Source organism: Chelmon rostratus, chromosome 15, assembly GCF_017976325.1.
Source record: "Chelmon rostratus isolate fCheRos1 chromosome 15, fCheRos1.pri, whole genome shotgun sequence".
NCBI lineage: Eukaryota > Metazoa > Chordata > Actinopteri > Chaetodontiformes > Chaetodontidae > Chelmon > Chelmon rostratus.
Window position 1 is genome coordinate 11,700,442 of NC_055672.1, and position 27,832 is coordinate 11,728,273.

At 41.9% G+C, this 27,832-nt stretch overlaps 1 protein-coding gene across 1 annotated transcript; it reads right to left on the bottom strand.

Annotated features, from left to right (window-relative positions):
* Window positions 1-1,816: 1,816 nt before the first annotated feature.
* On the bottom strand, window positions 1,817-27,776 carry LOC121618824 (brain-enriched guanylate kinase-associated protein). Its single transcript, XM_041954456.1, has 6 exons — window positions 27,694-27,776; window positions 24,874-25,035; window positions 22,292-22,358; window positions 9,526-9,633; window positions 6,688-6,771; window positions 1,817-3,358 (listed from the first exon to the last, which is right to left on the bottom strand). The coding sequence occupies exons 1-6, from the start codon at window positions 27,762-27,764 to the stop codon at window positions 1,817-1,819; spliced, it is 2,034 nt and encodes a 677-aa protein (XP_041810390.1). The 5' UTR covers window positions 27,765-27,776.
* Between the last annotated feature and the right edge of the window lie 56 nt (window positions 27,777-27,832).

A 27,832-nucleotide genomic window follows, 5' to 3' on the forward strand; every position in this document is an offset into this window, starting at 1 on the left:
GAGTCCCCATTATGTAGCTTATCCCCGTCGCCATTCCTCTCAGATCTTTGGAGCCACGCAGGCAGGAAGAAATCCTTGGAGATCTATCATGCCAAAGGGCGCACAGATGTTGGAGCGTTGTCGTTTCGCCCCCATCTATACCAGTAACAGGAGCAGATGGTAGCATGATTGTGGGGCAGCAGGACAGTATTTAACATAAGGCAGGGTCTTATTTTAATGTGTTTTATTCGCCAACAGGACAGCATGTCTTTGCCACTTTCTATGTACGTATATATACACGCTTTGTCTATTTTCACAGTGTTTTCTCTAAAATAGCCTAATTGAGCATGCTGGTTTAAAAACAACACACTGACTGTACATTTTTGTTTTTAATCAGTCGTTTTTTTTTTCACCACCTTCTCAGTGCACTTTGCTATGAACCTGTTTGTGCATACATTGCAGAACTGCCAGCTTGCCTGGAGAATTTCCCAATTAATCTCCCCTGAAAACTAGAAGATCCAGCAGTTTTTGTTTTGGTTTGTGCAACTAGTGCCAACACTAGAGAGTTTGTATAAGGGTGGAAATTTGTCCGTGCGCCAGATTTTCAGACAGGGATTAAGCCTCATTGTCTTTAAATAAAACAAATTTCAGTGGAGGTGGCCACTGCAAAATAGCCTAAGATCAGACTTAATCCTTTTCCAAGAAACTGGTTGTGTGTGTGATGTCTGACAGGAAGAACAGTAACAGTAGTGTATACGTACAGTAACAATACAGCAGATATACAGTATGTACACAGTTGTTAGATGCTGTAAAGGAGACCATTCTGTCCTCTGAACAGGATTAAGGCAAGTTCACAAGTGTCCTGGTATGAGGGTAACTACTGTGCAGTACGGCCTCAGATTTCATCATCTCACTTTGATACAAAAATAAGAAAAATTCCAGCTGCGTAATGCTAAAAATCTTGCAGTTCTGTTTAATAAGTTCACCTGGCAATTTATTGTAATTATTTTATAACGTCACATATGCATTTCACATAAATGTTTAGAACTATTATTCCAACAAAAAAAATCTGATTTTAAAGTTTCTGATTAATAAATGTGAAATCTGCCATCAGGAAGGAACTTCTCCATCTAATTTTTGTGTCTTGCTATAAATATTACATTGCATTTGAATAAAACACATTATTTTTAAAATATCTGTAGTTTAGTAAGTGGTGTTTACAGATACTGGTCCTGTGAGAAACAATTTAGCTGGAAATGTGTTTTTCCTTCTTGTTTATATGCATTATACAGCATGCATTTTGTTTAAGAGAAAATAGAGAATGAATAAATCTTTTTAACAGCTTGCAGTCAGCTGGGTCCACCATACATAATGGATAAACTTCCCTCTCCCAAACATTGTGTAATTAAGTCCCCCCATTGCAGACGTTTCAGTCCATTATCTATGCTGTATATATTAGAGCAGAAATTAATGGTCTTTTGCTGGTTTTACTAACAGTACTTAACACCAAAAAAAAGAGCAAATAGCACAGTACGTTCATGTATCCGGGTCTGTGTTAGATTTCTTAGACAGTGTGGTTTTATCCCGGTGGCTTGAAACAAAAACGTACTGAATAGCTGGTCTCAGGTAGCTACACCGTTGCATGACATACAATAGAAAAAGTGTTGCAGACTGCATGAAACGTGCCTTGGCTAAGAGATACATAAAACAACAACATCTTAATACCCCATCACACCAAGTATGTGTTTGCTGCAGGGAACTTTTGAGACATACAGTACAGTACGGTAAGTTAGGAATCATCATCATGCATAAAATGAAAAGCTGGCTTTCTCTGCGCTCAGTTCAGCAGTGTACCGTACAGCTGTGCCTTGGTCAAACTGTCCTTCCTCGTCAGTCCTGTGCTGCCAAATTTTTGGTATCTTGGAGAGGTCTTCTTTGGGAGGGCGGGACCGACGCTGAGAGCGGAGCTGGAGCTCGGGCGAGGCCGGACAGTCGGCCTGGGGCTGGGGTAGTGTTGAAGACTCGAGGCTTCGAGGGAGCTTTGGTGTAAGGACTCGGCCGAGCTGTCTGCACTCAGGTTTACGTAGTCCTTCTTGCCGCTGCTAGCCGCCGTTGCTCCCCCGCTGCTCTCCTTCTCTTTAGAGCTCCCTGAGAGGAACAGACTGCACTCGGAGTCCTGACTGTCATCCTTGGCTCGATACAGCACAGAAGTTTTCTCCTGCTTACGATGCTCCATCGGTTTCGGACTGCGGCTGGGCGAAGGGGGGCCCACAGCGAAACACTGGTCCAGCACGCGGCTGTGGAAGACGTCATCTCCTTCTTGGAAGCTGCTGTAGAGAGACCCCTTGGCCTTACTGGAGGGGCCCATGGCAAAGTGGCGCTCAGAGAAACTATACGGAGAGACCCGCCCCGTGATATCACGGTAGGAAGAAGAGAAGGTGTTGATGTCTTCCACGCTGAGCTGTCTCCAGCGGCTGCTTAGGTCATCCTCAGGGACCTGGACGTCGCCTCGGCTGTCCAGAGCCCCTCCACGAGCCTGCGCCAGTCCAGTTGTTGACCCCATGCTGTGAGAGGAGGCCAGGCGGGGGTTGCTGGAATGGTATGGTTCACTAAAGCACGAAGCCGTCCTTGTGTACGCTGGTGAGGTGGCTTTCTGCGGGCTCCTGGGGGTCACCATGTGCTGGATGCTGAGGGACTTGGGAAAGCTTTGGCTGTCTTTATCATAAGAAGACATGCCTTTGCGCCCATAGTCCCCACTACCACCGTCTCGCCAGTCCATATAGAGACCCTGGTGGGAAGAGGATAAGGTGCTGCTGGCAGTGCGCCCACAACCGCCACTAACTACTCCCTTCTCGTCCGAAGCAAGGCTGAAGCTGGAGTAGGAACTGGAGGCAGGGAGGCTACCAGTACCGAACTCATCATGGTGGTGGAAGGAGGATGGAGGCTCGTGGTGGGAGAAGCTTCCAGAGTGGTAGGCCTCTTCGTCTGGGTTGCTGTCAGTGGAGTTCTGGGCGTGAAGCTGGAGCAGGCTGGTGCCGTGGAGGTCTACGCTCTGCCTGCGCTCTGTATCTTGCCATCGTTCAGGGCAATAGAGAGCCGTATCGCTGCAGTACAGATCAGATGTTTTATACGAAATGCGGCGGTTCAGGTTATCAGTGCTTCCTGATCCTGTAAGAAAGTCTCCATCCTGCGGCTGCGGGCTGGGTGAGCGTGTAACAGGGCAACTGCTTCCTGGTTCGGGCTTTTCCAGGACTTTAGCAATTATGGCTGTGGGCACGGCGTCAGAGTAGTTGGAGTGGCACATCGCCATAGTGGCTCCGCTACCCCGATTATGTTTCTCCATGTGGGAACTGATGCGTTCCTGGAAATCCAGCGGCAGCTAAGACAAGAAAGACAGAGATGCAGAGAGACAAAATAAGCTTGATGAAATGAGAAATAAGAACAAAAACTTTAATCTGTAAATGTTACAATTTAGCCTGAAACGATCTCTGGAACATTAAGAATTCCTCAACAGCCATTTCTGAATTGTTTATCCAGTCAACTTGGATCTCTTCTTTCAGATTCAACGCTTTCTGTGTTTGCGCTGAAGGTATTTTTAGCGCTGTTCCTCAAGGATTTTAATCTGTAGTTCTGGTTTAGAAAGTAATTTATTCTCGTGAAGCCCGCACAGTCCAGACCAGTTCATGTGTCTCAGGGGAACTGCACTACTTGGCCCCTCTAATGAATTTGTCAGAAAATTGCTGAACACAAGCTTTATTTATTTATTTCTCTGCTTTCCTTTTCTCCCAACACAACCCTGTTTTTTTCTTTTTCTACAAATATTTCTGTCGTTTACTTATCTCAACCTTGTCATCCCATAAAATGAATTAATAGGAACATTAATAAAATAAATATTTGTGGGGCATTCATGAATAAATTAATCTTTCTCGCTCATCTGTTTCTCCATCTCTCTTTCTTGATCTTTCTTCCTCTCTTGCCGTCTCACTTTCACGAGCGGCAGCAGACAGACACAATCTGTTTGATTGGCTCCTGTTTGAGAAAACTCTTCCTGTCCATTACAGACTGGTTCTTTGTGCCTATTAAAGCTGGTCAGGGTCAGTCAGAACAGTTCCTGTCACACTGAGTTCTCTCTTTTTTCCTCCCTTTTTTTAATTCATTCATCTTTCTTCTCTTGCTCCACTGGCTTCTCAACCAAAAGCCCTCATTCCTCCTCTCCCTCAGTCTTTTTACTCAGTGTCTCTTTATTCTGTCTACCATCAAACACATATCAGTTCCACAGGGAACAGCTTAGATTCAAATTAAACCAGTGCTCCAGGTCTCCAGCTGGGAATAGAAAAAAAAAAGATAAAATACTGACTTGGCTTTGATAAGAAATAGCAGCTCGCCTCGGCATAAAATAACCTGCATCTTTTAAGTCAGGCTATTTTTAGCAGCCTCTGCCTCTCCCAGAGGGAACAGAGATGGAAAGTAGGTGAGGCTGTGGTGGGGGAGCACAAGATAATATACAGTGTGTGCTCCAAGTAAGCTAGCTCAGCATTAGCTGCTATCTGAGGCAAATCTTAATTAACGGTCACACAGTTGGGCAGTTTTAATCCATGCGACAGCGTACATGTCTACAGGTCTTGCTCCATTTATTGAGATAAGTGGTTTAATGGTGTATGATGGAACTGGCACTTATTAGTCATTGTAGCTATTCACAGCCACTCCGTGAAAGCTATTTCCTCAAAGTACTCCACACTTTGAAAAGATTTTACATTTCCATGTTTTTTTTCATTGCTAAAGGGTGAGGCCACGTAACTTCAAAAATTAGAAATTTAGCAATTAAACACACCCCTTTTCAACGGACTGTTTGCCGAGTCTCTCCACCCTCAGTTACTGCTGCTGTTGCATGTTAGCTTCCTGTTAGCTTAATTTCACCACTCGCGAAATTTGCAGCTATTTTTTTAAAAACAGGTCTCACACAGGCGTAAACAAAAGCAGCTCTCATTTCGAGCCTTTGGCTGTGGATTGTGTCGATTAAAAAGCCGACTGTCGCTAGCAACTTCATCAGCTAGCTAACGTAAACTAATACTAAGGGTAATACTTAATGGCTGGTTGAAGTCTGCCTCCAGCAGGCTTTATAATGTTTCCAGGTTACTTGTTTCAAAGCCGAATGCCTGTAAGAGGGTCTCAAATATGCACAAGATGGCTCTAACACTTAAAGACTGAGGCTAAAGCTGCATGTAAAGAGAAAACATCCTCAGCAGAAGACATGGAAATGAAGGAGCAGCATTGTTTGTGTATTGCAGTGCAGAGCTAATTAGCCATTGCATTATAGTGTAGTAGTATGTATTTCAGGGTTTTTGCTGCAACATCTTTGATTGGTCTCGTATGACCACCATCTTATGATGGTTAATGTTAGCAAACTAAAGCTGCATAACAGACATCACAGTCAGTATTATCTTGTGCTAGCATCACACTGTGTTTTCAGCATTTACCACTTGTGAATTTGTTATTGTCCTATTTTAGATATATATAATCATAAATGCTAATGAATATTTAACAGTTAAATGTGTTAGTATACAGTGTTTCACTCAAATATCAGGCCTGCTGAAGAGTATAACTTTCATTCTTTTGGGCATCAGGTGTCCTCTCAGGCCAGGCTTTCATTCATTGATTGTGCACAGCCAGGATGCAGACAGATGGCACTTCAGACATCAGACCTTCAGCAGTCTGACTGAGGAGACCACGAGCACTATTGTGATAACCACTCACCAAGGCTTTTAATGGTGCACTGACAGAACATGGAGAACCTCTCCTCTGGATTACAGGAATAATGCATCAAGAATTGTTCATTAGCACACTAATTATGTACACTTATGCTCAGGGCTATAGTCAGGATTTTAATAATACTGAGGTCCAAGTTCTCCCCACTTTACCATTCAACCCTTAAAATTAGTAGTATTTGGATCTTAACAGCAGAGATTTTTTTTTGTTAAGTATATTTAAATGCTGCTTAAAAGCCTTCTCCAAACAGTGTGAAATTTTAGTGGAGAAATGCTGAACCCTTCGTGGGCCGGTCAACTGAAATCTGTCTGTAGTTTAGATTTTTGACAACTATCAGATATTGAAACTGGTTTTCAAATGCTTGGCTAGTATTTTGTCTTATTTATTGCATTCTTTGATCACATATCTCCTGATTTAAATCTGGCAACCTTTCTAGGTGATACATCTTTTATTTAACACTGATGTGTTGAAGAGTTTGATGTTTTCTGAAAAAAAAGGGGGGGCCTAGAGGTAGTCAAATTGTGAGTATATCCAGCCTAAACATACTGCTGTCAGCTTGTAAGACACCCACCATGAGATAATGTAAGTTATTATTATTATTTTAGATTATTAACTCCCCCCAGGTTGCCAAAACTGAATTCCCAGAAAAATACAGAGGATATGACCTCAGTGTCCTTCATGCTGGCTTCAGCCCAGATCAAGCTGCTCCAGTCTGACTATTTTCAGTTTTCTGCGGTTATGGAGGAAGTGAAATGCAAATAGTTATATCTCGTCTGCTCTGATATTTAATTTACCCAAATGTGACATCTTTGCAATTCAAGTATTTTTTTCTTCAGTGGTTTAAACTTCATTTTAAAGCCAAAGTCAGCAAACCTTTGCGCTGCAGCACAGATTTGAGGTGAAACACAGATGCAGTCGTAGCGGCAGTGTTGGGGAGCTCACCTCAGACATCTTGTGTGCTCTGTAGTGAGACTTGGAGCACTGCAGCAGCTGGGCTGCCAGGTTGCAGTCTTTCCTGTACAGGTCCTGAAAGAGGCAGAAAGATAATGCTCCGTCACTTCATTCATACTTACTCAAATCTTGTTCATTTCGGCAGCCTGATGGTTCAACTCAGCTTTTGACCAGGGGGAATATTTTCAAACACCCTCTGGGAAAAATATGTAACGCTTTAGAGATTACAGCCTTTTGATTGTGGGTTAATTATTTTGTAATTATGGGGGACTTCTGAAGGGAGTTATTATACAGTAATGTAATCTTGTCGTGGTTTTATAGTAACAAGAAATCAAACAATAAAATGTATCAGTTTCCTAATTATGAGGTAAATGTAAATTAATGAGGGGTCATGGGGAAACAAAACAAGAAGCCTGGAATGACTGCGGTGGCATTATTTAATCATGAGAAATGTATAGCATACAATATGTAGTGTACATAATGAGCCATATTCCACTGGAAAATTGGGATGAATAACTTACTGGATCAGGCACTTCATTGATTTAGTGACCCGTCAAATCAAAGGAACACATTCATCCATTGAAGCTGGTGGAGTTTCATTAGTTAGCAGGCGTTTTTCTCCTTGGCTATATTATTTCATTGGGTTAACATGTATTTTTCATTTGTACTCTACCTTGTGTCTGCCCAGTATAGTCTATGCTAATTTTATTAGAGTTGTCTGAAACAGTGCATTCACTTATCTGCACCTTCCAGGCTGCGGAAGCTCGTGCAGCATTATTTATCTCTCTCTCTCTCTGTGCTTTCTTCCTATAATGGATGGATTTGAGATTTTCAGTTAAATTTCAGGGCAGAGTGAGGGTGGTCGACGGGCACAGCAGACGCTCGGTTTAATTGTTTGCCGTGTTTCTGAATGCCTGCGTTTGCGTGGGTGTTTTGCTGGTTTAGCTCACTTTCTTTTCCTCCCCCTCCTCTGAGAAATCCTTCCACTCATAAAGGTCAGTTGTGGCTGCACTGTAGCCTCTATCACACCACAGCCCTGACAATACTTCCCACCACATCAAAGCTTTCCCTCTGACAGTCTCAACTCCCCTGCCAGTTAACAGTGACTGCTTTGTAAAGCATTGTATTTCTTTCCAGTCCGTTGCCAGGGGACATTTGGGCTCCCTGTAGTTTCTGTGGATGGTTCAAATAGACCTTTGAGACACATCGGTGATGTCTTCGTTAACATGAGCTGTGTGGGGCGTTTCTCTGGGGAAAGTCAGCCACCAGGGGGGTGGGTGAGGTCTTATGATGAGGTCCTAACATATTGTTTGCATTTCAAATGTGGGCAAAAAAAGGCCTTTCCTCTCTCACTTCTGACATTGTGAATGTGATTTCTTGTGGCTTTGTACAAGCCTGGTTCATTCATGCAAAACTAGTTATTTCTAGTAATAACATAACAGATTATGAGACCCTGACTCAAGGAGACATAAAACTGCTACAACTGTTGTTTTGCACCTCTTTGTGGTCATTCTGTGTGTCTTTTATGACGTTTTGTGTCTTTATGTGGTCGTTGTGTGCTTGCAGTCGTTTTGTATTACTTTGTGATTGCCTTGCTGGCCTTTGCGGTCATTGTGCTTCTGTTTGTGGTCATTTTCTGTCTCTCTTTGTGGTTGTTTTTCTTCTCTTTTAAGTTGTTTTGTGTTTGTGGTCATTTTTGCGTCTCTCTCGTCTCGTTGTGGTCGTTTTGTGTTTCTCTGTGGTCACTTTGTGTCTGTTGTCTTGCTTTTGTCTTTGGTCGTTTCGCATCTCATTGTAGTCGTTTGATTGCCTTTCCAAAAAAAAAAAAAAAAAAAAAAAACAGAAAGTCACTTCAAACAGCGTCTCTGGCCGAGGGGCCCCTGGGTCTATGCCTGGTATGCCTGTTCAGTTGTCCAGGCATCGTAATAAGCTATTGTAGGATGAAGGTTTCATCACTCAAGAACAATACAATTTATTTGACTTGATGCATTTATTTTCCCTGTCAGGTCTCGGGCATGAAACATTGGAAAGGTTATTCACTTTATCCTGTGTCATAAGCAGTATATTCAAAGCTTGCTCTCTGGAGGAAATCCCTGCCTCGCCGCTGGCCCTGATGGGACAAATTCTCCTCCCACTTCAGACGAACCTTGACTCCAATCAGCCTGGCCAGATCTGAGGGGATTGTCTAAATACTCTGTAGCTCAGAAGTGCTTAAAACTGCCATAGAGCAAAGAGAGAAAATATAAACTAACCTAGAGCCCCCAGTAGAAATACCAGTAAAATCACTTCAAAGAAAGTGAGGCACCCGATTGCCACATGCCCCTGAGCTCAGATCCATGCAGCCCCAGCTCCGAATTCTGGCAGCCCTGAGGATGCCCATTGATTTCAGCATAATCACTATAAAACACCCAGTGGCTTAGAGTTAATTCCTCTATCTGCTGTGGCTCCTTGAAGCACAAATATCCAGGATGTTGCAGAAATACAGTGGATATGTGGCTGTTAGTAATAGTGGGTTCACAGAGAAGACAGCCGATGTGAAAGGAGAAAGTGTCTCCACGGGGAAAAACTGCTCTTTGAAGAGCTGTCATTTCGGTCTCCCAAGCCAACTGTTGTCCTGGCGCTAACAAGGTTGGATTACTGACCAGGCAAGGAAGGCAACCACCCCAAGGCCCCAGGCCTCTGTGGCCCTGAATGCCCCAGGCTAAAGCTTAATTTGTGGGCCTGCAGGCGAAATATAATCTGGTCGTGTCCTGGACTGGAGTCTCGTCACACAAAAAAGTTCAGATACTGTCTGAGCCCATATTATATGATGCAGCCCCGGGTACTCACATTGTCCTCTCTGAGTTTATTGATGGTGATCTTTGCCTCCATGAGGTGGTTGTTGAGGACGATGATTTCTCGGCTGAGGGCTCTCTTCTCCTCTTCATGGTGGTGGGACTGCAGAGTAAGAGGAAGAAATGACAGGGGAGGGGAAAAAATGGAGGACAAAAGAAAACAGAGGATGTCAGAGCCAGACCGAGGAGATGATAAGAAGCGGGGCAGGACGTAGAGGGTTAAAGGAAAGAGTTGAGTGTTGAGATAACAAGAAAGAGATGAGGGAGCCAAAGTCGGAGGAGCGAGAGAAGAAAAATAAAATGATAGAAGAGGAGAAGAAAAATGAGAGGAAGAGAGCCGCAAGTCACTATCAGTCTGAAGCCAGTGCCAGCAGCAGGTCTTAATTAAAAGAAGATTACACTTGCCAGCGCTCATATCATATCAATTACTCTGGGAGTAAGAGAAAGAGAAATAGAAGGGGAGAGAGAAGTAAAGAGGGAGAGAGAGAGAAAGACAAATGAAACAGTCGTTCTATTTTCAGTGATTACTGTCAAAGAAATGCAAAATGACTCTGCTGAAGTGACATTTTCACCCCACTAACAGCGGCGCATAATAATGGTGATGTCTGTCTGTCTGTCTGTCTGTCTGTCTGTCTGTCTGTCTAACAGCCATTGGCCACACTGCCCTGCACAGACATTCATGACGCCCTGGGGATTATTCCTAATGATTTTTGGTGGCCGAGACCTCTCATCTAGCATCATCAGGCTAAAATTCCTACTTGCACACATGAAACTAATGAGACAGACTGATTGAACTGGATTTTCTGTGCACAGTCTTGTTCCTCAGCGGACAAACCATTTCTGTTTTGAACGCGGGCTTTCTTCTAGCACCGCCCTCCGTCCTAAAGAACTTCACAAGCAGTATATCTTACAGCCTATGAAACACACTGTCATGGAATCAGCTGAGCACATTGATGCTCCCAAGGGGATAAACCCCCGAACAACTGATGTTCAGCCACAAGTGCTGAACTTGAATCCTGGCAAGATGGACTCTCATGTCATGTGATCTTGTGTGATCTCGCAAATCCAGCTGCCTCACGAGGTAAAACCACAATGCATAAATAGTCCTACAGGTCCACAGAATCATAGAAACTCCATCTTCATCAGCTGATGAAGACCCTGTTGTACAGTTGAAAGCTCCAGAACAAGTGATGAGGTGGACTTTAAATTGAGTCATTAGTTTGTTAACGGGTCTGTCCAACATCTTCACATTGTGAGCTGCAGTTAGCATTGTAGCCTCTAGGGGCCAGTCGTGGGTCCTGATGGTTGATTAAATTGTCGTCTCTCTCTCTCTCTGTCTCACACACACACACCACTGTGAACGCCGCCACACGGCACCAGCTGACAAATGATACAGCTCTGAGCGCTCACTTGGCCTCCTACCCTTCTCTCCTCTAATCTCTCAATGGCGGTGATTGTTTTGAAATACAGGGGTGCACAGCCAATCTAATAGGTGGCAATTAATGTCAGTTTAAGCAATAGGCCAGCATTGATATTCAAATCCAATTCTGTTAGGGTCTCATTAATCTGCTGTCAAGACATGCAGCTCACTGGCACTCTTTCTCTTTCTCATTACTCTGCTCATATTTTGTGATGCTGACTGTGTGGATGAGCACATTAGGTCATTTTTAAGCGCAGATATGTAATCGCACCCTCTTCTGTCAGATCTTAATATACCTAATAGCACTGTCATTTAATACATTACTGCTTTTGGTCTCTTACAAGGGTGACATAAATCCTTCAAAAACTGAAAACCACTTGTGTCGTCCAGCCGTCTTTAGCTTAGATGATGAATGGAAAAGAAAACTACTTATGTTAAGGTATTATATGTCATATAGACAACATTGGACATCAATATTATAAATAGAATTTGCACTGAAACCCTCCGACATTAATTTAATTAGCTTTGATCAAATTTAAAGATACATTCACTATCTTTGATGTTCTATACTGTAATACAAGTAGAAGTCCTAAAATCTTAATTAAACCTACATTAAGTGATTTTTTTTGGCCACTTGGGGCAGCACAACAAATTGCCGTCAACTTCTTAGGTTGCTTTGGCTAACATGTTAGCAAATAGTTGCCTATTTACATGTCCAGCATACATATAGCAACACTACCATTCATGTTCACCTGGTGAATGTAAGTCTGACACTCACTCCCTTTTAGCTTGGGTTTTGGTCTGAGGGAAATATCTGGCTCTTTAAGCGCTAAGTGCTCCGCTGTGTTCACGAGCTCGTCACTCACTTTGTCTGTGTACCATTTGGTGTCGATCAGGTGCTGTGCATTTGGTTTGTCACAGCTGTTTGGCTGAAAACGGCTGCCCGCCTGCTGCATCTGAAAACAACACTGATGAGAGCGGTGAGAGTGAATCAAAACAGTCACATTTCAGGCCACGGCCATGTGATCCATTGTATATAATATAAGAATATTGATTAGTGCAGGTTTAAAAGAAAACCTGTCTGATTGATCAAATCAGCAGCAGTGAACTTTCAGTGCAATGTTATAATCATTGTTGGAATCATGGCCACAGCTACAAAAATAAGACCCAAGTTTATGATGTTATACCACAGTACTGCAGTTTAATTTCAGTAAAAGGCACAAAACTGCGTCCTTCTGCTTGTCACTTTAATCCTAAACTCCCTCACATGTAGGTGCCGCTTTAACGTCTCATTCTCGTAACTTTTAAAACGTCTGGTTAAAAATGTATTTTAAAACTTGGAGGGCTGGACGGTGCGCCGACAGCTAGAGTGACCTTCAGCGTGATAAAAAAAAAAGTGTGAAAACAGGGTTGCACAGTTTCAAAAATAATCTGCCACTTTGAGGACAGAAATAATCTCGTTCTCTCACTGTAGCTGCTGACTTTGATAGCTTTCATACATCCAGTCATCTCTTGAATCTCCTGACATACTGATGCTCCAATTGCACATGATTAGAGGCAAAATTGGAAACAGAGTCTACCTATAGATTAAAAATGAAGGCTTGATGTGATGAACATGATCTTGTACTGTACTTTGGAGAGAGGGAGGAAGTGTAATTTTAATTACAGCGTTATGGCCAGCGGAGGAATCACAGCTGTGCACACTGATTTTTGCTATCTCCTCTAGTCACACTGTGTTGGATACACAGGCTGTCACCAAGACGTTCTTATCACTTGGTGCCACACATATAAGAGAGCAGAATCAAGCAAAATTAATATGCAAATTTCCATCATAACTTGACCCAGTAGAGGAGGAGGGATATTGTATCTCGTCACAAAGCAGTTCAGAGACTCACTGCCTGCCTCTTTTTGTCTTTTGACCATAAATGTAAGCAAGCTTCTTCTAATCACCCAGCAACTAGATGACCATGATACGTGAGCCCATGTTTACATCCTCTGCGTTATCGCCTGTATAATGCAGAAATGTAATGGAATAAAACAATAATAGCAACAACAAAACACAGAGCCTGTTTCAATTATTGATCAGGAGAATTTGTTGAATTGAGTGCACAGTGTATAAAAACTGAAAAATGTCAGCTTTTTCTAAGACGCCCCCAATTTGTTTTATGTATTCTGCTGGAGATTCTGCCTCCTCACTGGACAACAAATGAAGCCTAAATCCCACGAGATGCAATTACTGAAGACTGCGGTTCACAGAGGAGAGCAGAAAACTCCAGTTTAATACTGTCTTATTTTTGTGGGGGGGAGAAAGGAAACAAATTAGATTTTCTATCCTCATTAAAGAGGATTTTTACATGGAGACACTCACCAACGTCTTGAACAAAGCAGAGTCGAAATCTTGTGAGTTTTCAGAAACCAGGAGAAAGTCGGTCACCTCATTGGACACAGTAGAGGAGGAGAAAAAGCTCTGGGAGACTCAGTGATTACTGTCCAGATCAACTTTCCACGTGATACTAACAGTATTTACTGCAGTAAGGAGCCTCAGTTGGTGCCCGGTTGAAATGACATCGTATTGTACAGCCAGGACTATTCTGCTGGTTTTACCAATCAGAGATACTAAAGCACAGAAAAAGTTGTTCATTCTTGTTCTGTCGTCCACCAATTCTCACGAACAAGATCTCTGAGGAGCGCCTGGAGGGAATTTCACTCCGTCTGACAGAAACATCTACCTGGTGGTCAGAGGTCACTGTGACAACCTCACAGTCTTTGACCATTACTCAAGAAGTCTTGACACCATCTCACACAAATGTCTCATAGGACAAAATGATGATGTTTTATACCCGAAAGGTCATAGGTCGACTTTTCTGTGACATCAAAATGTTCTGCAAAAACACTTCTCTAGCCATTATTCAAGTCACTGATCACACAGGCTGAGTTCAGGCCCAGTACTCAGAGCCCGATACACAACCAGCTGCTACACAAGACAGCTGGACTGATTAAAACGCACATCTGCTCTGTTGGATGCGTGTGTGTTGGACGACTGGAGAGCTCTGTGTAGACACACAAAAGAAGGTAAATCTCTAAATTTGAACTTTTCTATAACAAACCATTCTCATTAGAGATGGGATTTATTGCTCTTTGAGGGGAGCCGGATCTTGGTGAGCCGTTCCTTTCAAAGAGCCGTTCAAAAAACTGGCTCATTTGGCTCATTTGTATATTTATTAAGTTTTAAGAAGGCGGTCTGGCCTTAACTCGTTTTATCTTGGAAATAACCACTGGGAGGAATGAATTTAGATATCCCACCAATATGAGTTTAAATTATTCTGAAACATTGATTATAACGTTATTTGGCATGTGTGGATTAGATTTTAAAGTCTGATCTGGATTCATTGTAAATATTCCACAGGGTGGCGCCACATCACTCTGCTTTGACCGTGCTTTGCTTTTTTTTTTTTTTTTTTATGTAACTGGCGCACTCACAAGGCAGCGTGCACAAGGTGGCGTGATGCTATTTGCATATCTAATAAGCACAGAGCAGCTGGGCAGCGCTCCTCCCCATGTAACTCGGAAAAAAAAAAAGAACGGTTCCCAGCTGCGACTCGGTTCCCATCGTTCATGTTAACGAGCCGTTCAAAAGAACCAGTTCGTTCGTGAACGTCACAACACTAATTCTCATGTGCAATGTCCCTGCACACACTGTCCCCTGTTTAAGAATGGATGAAAAGTAATAGTGATCTTGTCCACCTGTGTAGTCAGTGAGGAGTTGTTCAGTTGCAGTTATAAGTGAGGGATGCCGATGTTAAACTGTAGCAGCACAAACTGTATGATAAACACTGATGTTTCAGCTACTGTAGGTTTATTTACTGCAGCAGAGGAGCTTCAGTCTAAAACTAGCAAGCTAACTGGCTAAAAGCCACACGGCTTACAATCATAAACAACAGGCGAGTACGCAGCTAACACCTGAGCAGCTAACGTCCTTACTGATGCATCTCGTGACATGTACATGCTGTGTTTATACGTCCTTGACATTACCGTCAGAAGAATGAGATTTGATTTGGCATCAAAATGAATTTAAATAAAAAATAATTGCAGGCAAAATCATACCACAATAAAGGTGCCTGCATGAAGTACTGTACTTATTTTGAGAGCATAATACCACACATACACAAGTTTGACTAAGATGGCAAAAAAAAAAGGCTTTGGTGAGATGAGATTGACAGAAATGTTCTATATAATCTCATGACTAAAAACGACTAAAATATCAGCAGTTTGCACTGATTAAACCTAGAATAATTACAGTTTTATTGACTAAGATAAGGCTAAAAATGCCCAGACTTTTAGTCAATTAAGAAAAACAAAAAATAAAATACAATCTTTGGCAACACAAGATAATAAATTCGTCCCAGTACTTTAACACAAACATTAAGTTTCACTTCTGCTGCTGCTTCGCTGCCTCAACTCGTTTTTCAGCTCCAGGAGGAATCAGAGGTAAATAATTACACACATCACATCTGCTGGGCTTCACTGTGGTGCTACTCTCCCATGTGTAATTCGCACTTTTCATTGAAGAGTTATGATTAATGTCTGTCGTGTTAATGGCACTAATTAGTGTGCTGCAGGCCTCGTTGCTGCTCTCTGAAGAGCAGATAGCAACACCTTCACACACAGACATAACAGGCTTCCTCACACATGTCCCTCACCCACCACCAGGGCTATTATTCCTCTAACACCGTCCACGCTGCAACACAGGATGAAAACGCCACTATTTGTTATTTGGCCATTCTCACTTGAATCTGTGAAACAACAATAATTATTTTCTCATAATTCTCCTCTATTCTATTCACCACAAACGCATATCTTGCATGTTTCCCTGTTTTAGATCTGGATGCTGCACAAACAATTACAGGTCTGATGTTGCCATGCATGATAAACTAAACAGCTAAAACGCATCGATCCCGAATCAAATAATATTGATCATCTTAATGTTTTTTTAGAGGCTTGGCCAAGAAAGAACCGATCAGAGACCCCGGAGATTAGACTGAGCCTCTGTGCCTCATGAATAAACACATAAATAATTCTGATTGGTTGTGACGGGCGACGGACTAATACGTCCGGATAGAAATGTGCTGCGTACCAAGAACAGAGGTGAACCATGCAGCCATTTGGGGAGATGACAATTAGATTTTCATTGGCGATTATTCTGTTGGTTGAAAAAAGTTTATTTAGTCTATAAAATGTAAAAATAATAACAAATCAAAGGTCATTGAGTCCACAATGATGTCTTCAAATCAGCGTTTTAGGAAATTGAAAAATATATGCTCATGCTTAACTTAATATTTTGTTTTGTAATTATTATTTTGCTTTTATATATGCTGTTGGTTTTTGATACTTTGTTACGACATACTTAGATCTCTTTTACTTGATTTTAAAGTTTTATAAACACAGCAACATTTTGTTTTTCTTTCTAGCCCCCTGGTCAATGTAAGTTCAATATTGACTCTCTTTTAGCTTCGTTTTTGGTCTCTACCAACTCCTGAGGGAAATATCTGTCTCTTTAGCTTCTAAATGCTCCACTTCGCTCTGTACAGCCGAGGGGAGCTACAGATCCAGGTAATAATTCTCTGTAGGTTCATCTCAGTGTGCAACATCTTTCACATTGTCTTCACATAAAAAGCTTTGATTATAGTCGCTTTAAAGTACCAAAATTGAAGTACTCATTATGCAGAATGACCTATTTCAGAATAATATATACCATTATAATTACTGTTGCATTAATATGTAAACATCACTTTAATGTTGCAGTTAGTAAAGGTGGTAAAGCTTATATTTTAAGTCCTAGGTCTCATATTAACCTAAAATAATACATTATAATTAATTTGTTGATATATGTTGAAGTGCAGAGAAGGGTAATGTAAGATGGAAATATTCAAGTACTGCAGTACCTCAGTCAACACATTATTACTTGCAGGGCCATTCTGCAGAGACAAAATCACAGTTGAGGATACAAGCAGGATCATCACACTGCTGTTAACACACTATGTGTTTATATTTCTGTTTTAATTTTAGGTTTTTTATTTTTTACTAAATAAATAAGTTGTTGCAGAACAGCGTTTAGTGGGGACACTTCCTGATGACGTGCACATTAGCCTTTGTTTGGAGGGCAGTCTTTAAGAAAAGCCCTTGACTTCCTGCCAGTCTCAGAGCGGCTGTTAGGCGATCCTGCCAAAGACTCTTCTAAGGATTAGGAGAAACAAAGACTGCCAGCACCACGGACAGCTCCTTAAGAACCGACGCCTTGACCGCACGTATATGAATATTTTGCAAAACGGACATTTTCCTCTAAATCTGAGCTTCTGGTAACTTGAACTCTTACTAAACAGTCTCACAGGCGTCGAGCTATAACAAGCCCATCGCTGACATTGCCAGAGCTAAGGTAAAGACCGATCATGTATTATTTCATCTATACAAACAGCTTCATCTGCAGGACTGTTTATCTACAGATCAAAACAGTTTCCTCTTGATGCACATTGGGTACAGTTACACCAATGTCATTGCAGTGTGCATCTGTCAGCTCTTCCAGGTGTTAATCTCCTACTTTGCTTTTTATGAAATAGTTTTATTCTTCAGCTGTTTTCCACTTGACCTTGTCATTTCGGGCCTCTCAGAACTTTTAATTACGTGTCTGATTTGATTGGAGCTGCCTTTGTCACTGCCTGCCTGCCTCAACTGTCTTCTACAAAGGAGCACATTTCCCCCTTGAAATGCCATTGCATGACATGACATCAAAAGAAATGGCAATCCCAATGAGGCCTGCCTCAAAAAAAAAATCCCATACTGTCTCCTGCCATGAAGACCGATTTGCTACACCAAGGCACTCTGCTAGACAGACAATCCCTTTGAAAAGCCAACAGTTTTCAAAATCATTTTCACATGACTAGAATACGTTGATGTGTGTGTGTGCACTCTGTGAGAGGGTTGATCCATGAAGCGAAGACATTTTAGGCTCTCAGTCTATTCATGGTATGACAAAGCAAGAAGGATTACATTGGAACGTCACAAATAATAGGCCGCAAACAGCGCAAGATAGATGCTGTTGTAACTGGCCGTCTTCTCAACGCACAGTAGTGTATTTCATGTCTCGGGTGATTTATTGCAGTTCTTGCACGTCACCGGTCCACCACCACGCATGAGTTCACAGAAAAAAACACCCAGCAAATCTCCATTATCTGCCGCAAATCAAAATATAGCTATTCACTGTAGCTTGTGCTTACTTTAAAGGGTCAGTTCACCCAAAGTACTTACATTCAGTCAGGGATTTGTTAATTTTGTCATGGGGGAGACTGGCCCAGTGGGAGCACCCCCTGTCCCCACACCACCAATCGACATACACACCCATGTACACCTCCACGTTGTTACATGTCACTTTGATCATGAAGGTGATAATACTAATAATTGAGTATAGGCCACAATATGGTATAGAACTGAGTATTTTGTTATCATTATGAATGATATTGACTCATAAAAACAATATAAACTTTGTAAGGGAGTGAATATATGAAACAATAACAGGCTAATTACTTCTAAATAAATGTATTTTTGTGTGCTTAGAACAATTCTGGCACTTGGGCAAAGGTAGTTGAGGATCCCTGCTTTAACAATATAAATCCAAGACGAAACTCACAGAAGGGCTGGACTGAAGAAAGAGGCGCAATTTCAAATCTGTCTGCTTCCTCAGCAGTAACGTATTCTACTAAACAAGCCCTCTGTACTGCACTCAGTCTGCTACAAAGGGATGGAGAGGGGGGATAACAGGTTAACAAGGGGGATGCATTTTGGCAATTTTGTGAACAAAGAGGAGTGGCATCCTCCTTAAAGTTGCCTACTGCTTATAGCGGTATCTTGTAGGGATGGTAATAGATTAATATATTACTGATGGGACAAGGAATCTTTTTTTCCTTTAGTATCTCTGTATTTTGAACCTGTTTGCATGTACACAAAAAACATGGACGTCGATGTGCGTTGTTCGATACACATTTTCTACACACCTAGACTAGGCTGCATGCTAAAAATACTGTATTTGATACAGCAGTGGGTGGGGTTACGTATTATTCACAATTTTTTGAATGGAGAGAGTACTGGTGTAGCGCAGGCTCCTACACACAGTGTTGCATTATGGCCTGTTTGCACCTTTACATTGCTAGCTTAGCAAGTTTCCTCAAGTCCGTTTCTAGTGTCTTTTATAATTAAGTCAGGGCTAAAAGGTGTTTCTGACGGCTCATGCAGACTGAAGGTAGAATGCACCATGAAAACCAGTTGACTAGTCCTCATTATTTCACTCACCATGGGTCAGTATTGATTTGCCTTCTTCCGTGTGTCTGTGGCTCAAAAGTCCTATGGATCAAATTTTTGATGAGATTACAATCCACTTTAATCAAGATACTGTAAGTCATAAGCGTGGACCTCGACATAGAGCTTGCTCATCTTCTGGCTGATATACCCTAAAGCAGAGGCTGCGAGGGGGGGAAACTCTCAAAGAGACTCTCAACCTGATGTGATTGGACAGCTGCTGCTGAGGTGACCAGAACAGCAGTTAGCTATAATAGTTTTCTAACAGGGTTGCATGGCAGGTAAGACCAATTACTTTGGACATTGATTGTGCTGCCTGCCTTTGATCATGTAATTGCTTTGAGAGAGATGAGAGCGCTTCTGCTGCTAAACAGGTGTGTTCAAATCGATTATAGTAGATTTCTCATTTCTTAGACAAGATACAGAGAGAGCAGAGAGAGTCAGTCTTACGCTATCTGGTTTCATTAGCATAGTTTAACATTATGTTATTTATCATGATGACTGTATTTGAGGATCTGAAGCTTGTGTATTTGTCAGAATTTTTTTGTTGTCTTGCCTTGCGATTTCAAACTGCGGTCTGGCAATTTTCCAGTTATATTCCCTTTCAAAAGAGGTCAAGGCTTCTCAGCGTGGGTCCAAACAGTTAATGCAATCACTAATATATGTTTGAGTGTGTGGGCAGATAGCAATTACATTACACCCATTTGACAGATTCTTTTGTCCGTCTACAGTGTATATTTACAGTTTCAAAGGCGTGCTTTTACAGAATATCTAGTTCTTTGATAAAAAGTCAGAGGTACAAGCTGATGTACATAAAAAAAACAAAAACAGTGAGCATTTAAGGTGAAACATCCAATTGCTAAGCTTAAAATCTGCTGATTTTAAACATAGCCATGGTGGTACCTTGCCAGGTAGCTGGATTTACAACATCACGCCAGCCAAGAATCCAACTTTCAGGTTTCAAGTTATTTGCTTGTAGCCAAACCACAGTGGTTCTGACCAATCAGTGGCTCCTAAAGAGGTTAGCATAGATGCTGCTATGGCATGAGTTATAGCACAGCTGATTTCTTCATGACAGAAGAGCAAAAACGGCCCTGAAGGCTTTTCTAAATGGAAAAGGTGTTTTTGCTCCTTCTCTGACTGGCTTCGGCAACACTTATACTACAACACATGATTCGTTGATCTAACTGGTTGAAGTAAGTGATGGACAGTGGCAGACAGATGGTTCATCCAAACAAACAGTCAGGCCCGTCAGGTTAGTGGTGGTGGGCTGAAGCTACACTCTGAGGAAGCCTCATAATACAATCATCAGTTTAAAGGTGTTAGCTGTCAGGTTTTGGGCCAATATCATAATATCATGCGGTGTTTTGTTCCCAAAAGCTCTGATTCACACCTCTGACTGACTTCTTCTCGCAGCAACAGCAGCTGAGACTCTTGGGTTTTGTAGTTTTTAGGACGATCCACCAAAATGATTTCTCAGAAACAAGGTTGTACCAGAACTGATGGACACATCACAAACTTCATTGACGAGAATCATCAAACTATCCAGGAGATTCCTGAGGATATCATCAGAAGAAAAAATGGCAATTCAATTTCCTTTTAAGCTACTTTTCAAATATGACCTGCCGTGGTTTTAAGGCTCAGTTTCAACACGTCTATTTTCTCTTGAATTTAACTAAAAGATCCTAAATTGTTCACGGTACAAAGTGCAGAGCTGAGGAAACTGCTCCTGCCAAGTTAACAACTTTTTCTTGGCCATCTTTGTTGAACAACTGGTGTCATCTAACGGAGGAAGAACAGTTTCACACAAAAGTAAACTAAGCACTGGTTTACGAGTAACTACAGGACTTCATGTTCTCAAATAAATGATCCCAGGTCAAGCTTTGGGTCACAAGCTGTTTAGCTATGTGTGTGTGTGTGTGTGTGTGCATGTGTGTGCAAATAAGTGGCTGAGTTCACATATCCCCATCATCCTTCATACATCTTTTATGAGAGTCTGAGAACTGTGCGGTGTCCACAGACACCATTAGGATTCTGCACTTCCTGATAATGTCAATAAACAACCGCAGCAGTCAGGAAATGTGAAAGCTCAGAGAGTGAGGCCAAAAACGCTGGAGAAGCTGGAAGGAGGGCATTTTAAATCTGTGGTGCGAGAAGCAATCAGATCATTTACTTTAAGTAAAAGTAGTCCTGAAGTCAATATTGCAAAAGTATCTAAGTATTATAAGAAAAATGTACACAAAGTATCATAAGTAACAGCACTGATTATGCAGACTGGCCCCTTTCCGAATGTTATATATTCTAAAATTAGATTCTATTTACTGATGCAATAATGTGTAAGCAGTATTTCATGTTGGAGCTGGTTGCAGTGCAGCTAATTGTATCTGCTAAATATACTGCTGGATAGTTTATTCTACAAGAATATGCCACATTTTTTAATCCTGTCACATGTTTTAGAACCAAATCTTAACTGCAAAGCAACTACAACTTTCTCATAAATGTAACAAAGCAAACAGTACAATATGTAATATGCTATAAAATGGTACATGTAAAGATCCTTTTCTGTCACATGCTTGACACTTTTCATTTAGAAAATGATTTCAGCACGAGGTGAATCAAACTGAATCCTTGGATAACAGAATGCCCTAAAATGAATTATGTAACAATAAAGGTGGTTAGATAACGTAGTTCTGATGATTGTTTACTAGAAGCTGTGGTTTCAACAGTTATTCAATAAATATTATCCTTTAACCCTGCACCCTAACTTTTACTTCCCTCAACAAGAGCAGACTGTGGCTGTGATGGATGTTTTGGGGAAATGCACACATGTCACTGAGAACATACATATGTCAGGTAAAGGTTGATGGATTTAAATAGAAACATATGGTGCATGTAATAACAGGGCTTTGGTGAGTTTGTGCTACAGATTTTTGTTTGAAATTGAAATAGGTTGAAATGGGTTAAAACCGCAAATCCCTCAGCAGGCGTCTCTTACCGTCCTGTGCATCTTGTCCTCCAAATCCTGGTTGATCCTCTGAAGAGCTGCATAGCTACTCTGGATCCTGAAGGGACAGAGAAGAATCATGGCCTGTTAAAAATGCAAATCACAACATATAATGACAAAACAGTATTTTACGGTTCATACGGCTGAACAAGCGGCAGTAATCTCCACATAAATCCAGACGGAGAAATAAATAAATTACTCGATCGGAGCTGCTGACGGAGAATCTTGGAGGGGATTTGCAGGATATTTTAAGTTCTGAGTCAGATTTAAAGATCACTCGGAATAAAAATCTGCTCAGCCAAAACACAGTGAAAGGGTTGATGATACGCTTAAGCGCCGCAGCAGGAGATTCTCCGAAAAAAAGAATAGTTTGTGATCTTAAAAAGCTTTTAAATATTTTATGATAGGAAATTGGCAAATATGCATAAGCAGACCTGCAGCACTGGCTCTGCAGCTGAAGACCAACATGTTGAGCTTTTTAGGGTCTTTTTTTTTTTTTAGATTTAAATTCCTTCTCTTCCATCTGTGCTGTATTTCTTCACTACTTTCTCCTCATTCCCTCTTGTCGCTATTGTTCTTTGGCAGACCTTTAAGTGCATTCGTGAGCATCGTGGAACAGGACTGGGACTCTCTATTTGTTAACTTGTTCCTGGTGTTTTATCTTGCCACCTCTTAGTTCAGCATCACATTTTCACATTAGCTCTCGGGCCTAAGAGAGTGTTGATAAACCAGCATTTATGGCTCCATTAGCCAGACAGATATGGAGAGTGTGAGCAGCTGAGACAAAAAGCCAGAGACAAATCATAAAACACCTGAAAGAGGTCTGAGCAGGCTCTGGAAGAGAGTGGTTTATTGATTGATGAAGAGCAAACAAAAACCAGGTAATTATGAGCAACATATTGCTGTTACTCATTTAAGACCTGAGTCTGTCAGGCAGCACTTTCTGTCTTTACTAAGCTCCACCAATCAATCAGATGGTTAAAATGAGGAGGAGGGGGATGGGATTGGGTTCTGCAAATCCTAACAAAAAAAAAGATGGATTTTGTGGGTAGCCTGAAAGACTCGTGGCAAGAAAGTCCCCGGGCACACACACATGCTTCGCCCACCAGGCGGCCCTACTGTCTGCTTTTCAAGTTTCAAAGTTTCTGGCCAGACTCGAGTTTGAAGGAGGAGTTTTAAGTTGATTTAAACAGCATATTAATCACATGTATTTATACACCACGGCCTCAGAGAACACTCTGTTCTGTCCGACCAGAAGGTTTGCTCTATTTGCGGATCATCTCATTGCTCTGAGGTTATCATCACGCTGCTAAATTAAAACTCATAGCTGGGAGGCCGCTCATCTATTTGTTACCGGGCAACGGCTTCTTTTACATATTGAAGTACTAGACTAAATTTTATTCCCAAGTGGTCAAACAATGTTTTTTATTCAAAGGACACATTGTCCAAAAATATGAATGAATACATTGCTGGCAAGAGGCCACGGCCCAAGTGGGATGAGTCACTTCATCAAATGCACTCTTTTATATATAGTATACATAGCCTCTATAGTTGATTTTGTTTTGTATCTTTTTTATTGTCTATTTATGCTCTTTTCTCTCCTTTTCGGGAGCGGTTGTAACAAGTAAATTTCCCTGGCGTGGGATCAATAAAGTCTTATCCTATCTCACACAGTGAAAAATACACACTCAGGGGAGGCTGCTGCATTATTTTTTAACAACAACATGGCTCGTCGTGATACAGATGCAAAGTAAACAAGCAAAGGCTCGCGTGCACTTCTCAGGTGTGTGACAGGTGTGTTGGAGGGCAGCAGACATTCCCACACACTAACTCACTCACTGGTTATTTGTTCTCTATATATACACATGTGCATGTGTATAATTAGATTATCCAATCAGAGGATAATAGGAACAACTGGTGCTTCCAACATTTTGAGGACACAGACATAACCAGTTAGGTTGTAACCCTGTTGTCTGACAAGAACGTCAATGCTGGTCCTGCAAAACTCTAAATTACACAGTTTAATTAACATTCTCTCGTGTTCTCTCTTTTTGAAATATCTGCATGTGGCAACTACAACATGATAAATGTTAGGGAAGGTAGATGATTGTGACAAATGAGGTCTGGTTGAGGTATGGTTAACATTATGCAACTAAAACTCATATGAGGTCTCTGACAGGGCATGAACTGGTTTCCTGCATGACGGTGAGATGTGCTACAGGGCACACTACTTTCTGCACTGAGTCCTATAATATGAACTTAATTACTTGGGATACTGAGCTGCAAGAAAGGCTTATTTTCGTTCTTAATACAACCACCTCCAGTCACTTTTTGCATATGAAAACAAGCGCAACACTTGCCTTTGAGGAAACACTGCCCCAAAGCCTGCGTTGTTATCCTCATTTGACTGATTATTGCTGCCCCTCATTTTACCTCGCCATCGAGTGCGGCTCCTACAAACAGCTATAAACACTTCCAGAGATAGTTGGTTTCAAGTACAACATGTTGTAGCACGTGAAAACTAACTTCCTTGACGTCACGGCACGGAGTCATGCACATGTGCACACACACACCTGCGTAGTTTCTCTGTAAATTTCTCCAGCTCCTCCTGGGCCCGGCGCAGCTCTGTCTCGAGGTACTGCCGGGTGGAATCAAACTCCGTCTCCACCATCTCTAGTTTGTGGGTGGTGTACGACAGGCGCTTGCGGAGATCGTCCTTGTGGTCGTGGAAAGAGCTGAAGCAGAGAGTTCAGAAAACAGGATTCAAGACGACAGAGTCACAACACGCATGTACTTTGATTGCTGTCAAAGTTTGTCAAACTCACAGAACAAAGCAGAGAGAAAAGAGAGAGAAAAGGCGATACAGTAAAAAGTTAGGTGTATAGGTGTTTGTGTGAGAGGAAAGGAAAGGGATGAAGTGTAGCTGGAGTGTAATTCGGTTTGGAGTGAGAGAGGTCCCAGGCAGGCCGATGGGGAGGAGTAGATGGATGGAGGAGGAATACTAATCATTTCCCATTCACAGAGAGGGAGCAGAGCTGGGAAAGGAGCTCCCACCGGTGTAATGGTGAATTCCATTTCACATCCTCCCTGTCGAATCTCTGAAAGAATAAGGAAAGGATTTTTGCCTCCAGACAAAGACCATGGGTGATTCATAGAAGAAGAAGTGGAAATATAGAATGAACCACGATTTTGTGTGTGAGTGAGCTTTAAAAGACAGGAAAAGAGGCTGAAAGAGTGAGTAAGCGAGGGGCCAGAAAAGCACCGTTTCAACACCACCACCATCAACAGCAACAACGCAGCAGACGGGGAGCCATATTTTGGCTGTGCGTTTGATGCAGGTTTGAGTATGGGGGATGAAAACACACCGACAGGACTGACTGAGGGAATGGATGTGGTAATGAAAGGCTAGAGACGGGGGAGCAGGGGCAGTGTGCGCTCCGGGGGATTTAGCATTTTGCCAGACTGATGGATACTTGGCTCACGGAGAGGTTCGATGGCTCAGCGCTGCCAACCAGCAGGCGCAGTGAGTGCACCTCCAAGTTCACCTCAGCCCAGAGCCTCAATTAGGAGGCCGGCAGTAAAGGAGGAGAAAATGGTGTCCACTGTGACGGCCCCATAAAGACTTATAGACTGCGTTGTGTCAATACATGGGCGGGGCAATGGACTACCTTTCATGTCTGGGCACTTGGTTGAGGATCTCCACTAATTAAGCCTTCATTAAGCAGCAAACAAGTCAGTATGTAAAGTAAAAATAAGCCAACCAAAGGTGGACGTAGATCAACATCTGGCTTTGTTTCCAAAACAACACATATATGCTCCAAATTCTTAAAGGAACAGATCAACAACTTGAAAAATAAGATTAGGATTTTTGATTTTTTTTTGTTTGCGTCACGTCATCTGTTTGTTAAAAGGCATAGTTCAACATTTGGGGTTTACTTTCTTGCTGCAAGTTAGATAAGATCAACACCAGTCTTGTGCCTGTGCGTTCAGTACGGAGCTGGAGACAGGAAACACCTAGCTTAGCTCAGCTTAAGAAAAAGACAACAAGCAGGGGGAAATGTGTACAGCTACAAACACCTCTGTAGCTCACTGAGTAATACACAGAGTGGAGAAGACACATCAGTTGTAACTGCTTTTACGTTACAAAGCAAACAAACATGCATGTAAATCAGAGAGCTTTAGAGGTGCTGGTAGATGCATTTTTAAATTTTGAAAAGAGACACTCGAGCTGTTTTCCCTCCTTCCAGGGTTGATGTTAAGCTAAGCTTATCACCTTCTGGCTCTGTAGCTCTGTATTTAATGCACACATGTGAGTGACTTCAATTGTATCATCTAAGTCTAGATAAGGGAAAAAAAAACAGATCAGATCGAATAGATCAGAATGTTGTTAGCCTAGCTTAGCATAAACACTGAAAGCAGATGAAGGGCTAGCCTGGCTTTAACCAAAGTGGAAAATATGCCTACTAACACCTCTAAATCTGTACGAAATATAATTTTTTCTGCGCTTGGGTAAATTTATTTTTTACACTCTGTTGTCAGTATAGTCATTTCTCACAGTGGGCCTGAAATACACACATGTGCAGCGTCTTCAGACATGCATTCATGGAAACATGTTAGAGTGACGGGGCAGCCACACAGACGACAAGCCAAGCAGTTAGGGGGTTGGTGCCTTGCTCAAGGGAACCTCAGCAGAGCCCAGGAGGTGAACTGGCACCTCTCTGGCCACCAGTCCACACTCCGCACTCCACAGTCCAAGCTGGACTTCAACAGACCACCCTCTGGCTCCCATGCCAAGTCCGCACAGAAGTGTTGCAGCAAAAGCGAATATCCCAGAACGTTGATCTGTTCCTGTCCAGAACGGCAGATGGACAGATGTCTGGATGGATGAGCCATTAAAGAATTTGTGTATCCAACATGCCGAGATTTGCACGTTCAGCCCACTCTGCCTGTCTGGTGCTACAACGAAACAAAATCTTTACAACCTCTCCGCTGTCTAACAGCTGCAAGTGATGTTGTACAATCACATGGCAAGGAGCCAGAGAGCTATGTGAAAATTGCTCTGGGCTCTTATCATTATGTAATGCCAGTTTAATTAAGTCTGAGCTCACAGACATTGATTTTTTTCTTTTTTTTTAGGTTATTACATTTTTTTGTTGGCGTCCAGATGTTGGTAAAATGCAGTGCAGCATTAACTTGGATGTAGATGTCAGCTGATATGTGACAAGAGATATGAAGATGAATGATGGGAACGAATATTATGTTTTAATGGCTTTTTAATGGTCATGACCTCACAATGCGAATCCATTTCCATTAGTCGAAATGAATGAAATGGATTCCCCAATAATGAAGCTGATGTTTAGAGTTTAAAACACCCCCAGACTGATTCATCTTACCTTCTTTTCTGATGTTTGCAACCATTTCTCTGTGTTTTGAGGGCAGTTTTGCCAATATATATCTTTTTCATATTTTTCTCTCTGCCTCGGCTCTCATGTGTGTATAGTCGTTGCCACTGCTGCTGCTGCTGGTCGGCTG

Bases quoted from the DNA above. Each gene is read 5' to 3' on its own strand.
- LOC121618824 (XM_041954456.1), bottom strand. From the start codon at position 27,764: ATGAAAAAGATATATATTGGCAAAACTGCCCTCAAAACACAGAGAAAT. The intron at 22,359-24,873 runs GTGTGTGTGTGC...CTGTCCCTTCAG, and splicing joins TTTACAGAGAAACTACGCAG to GATCCAGAGTAGCTATGCAG. The intron at 6,772-9,525 runs GTGAGTACCCGG...TGCCTCTTTCAG, and splicing joins ATAAACTCAGAGAGGACAAT to GACCTGTACAGGAAAGACTG.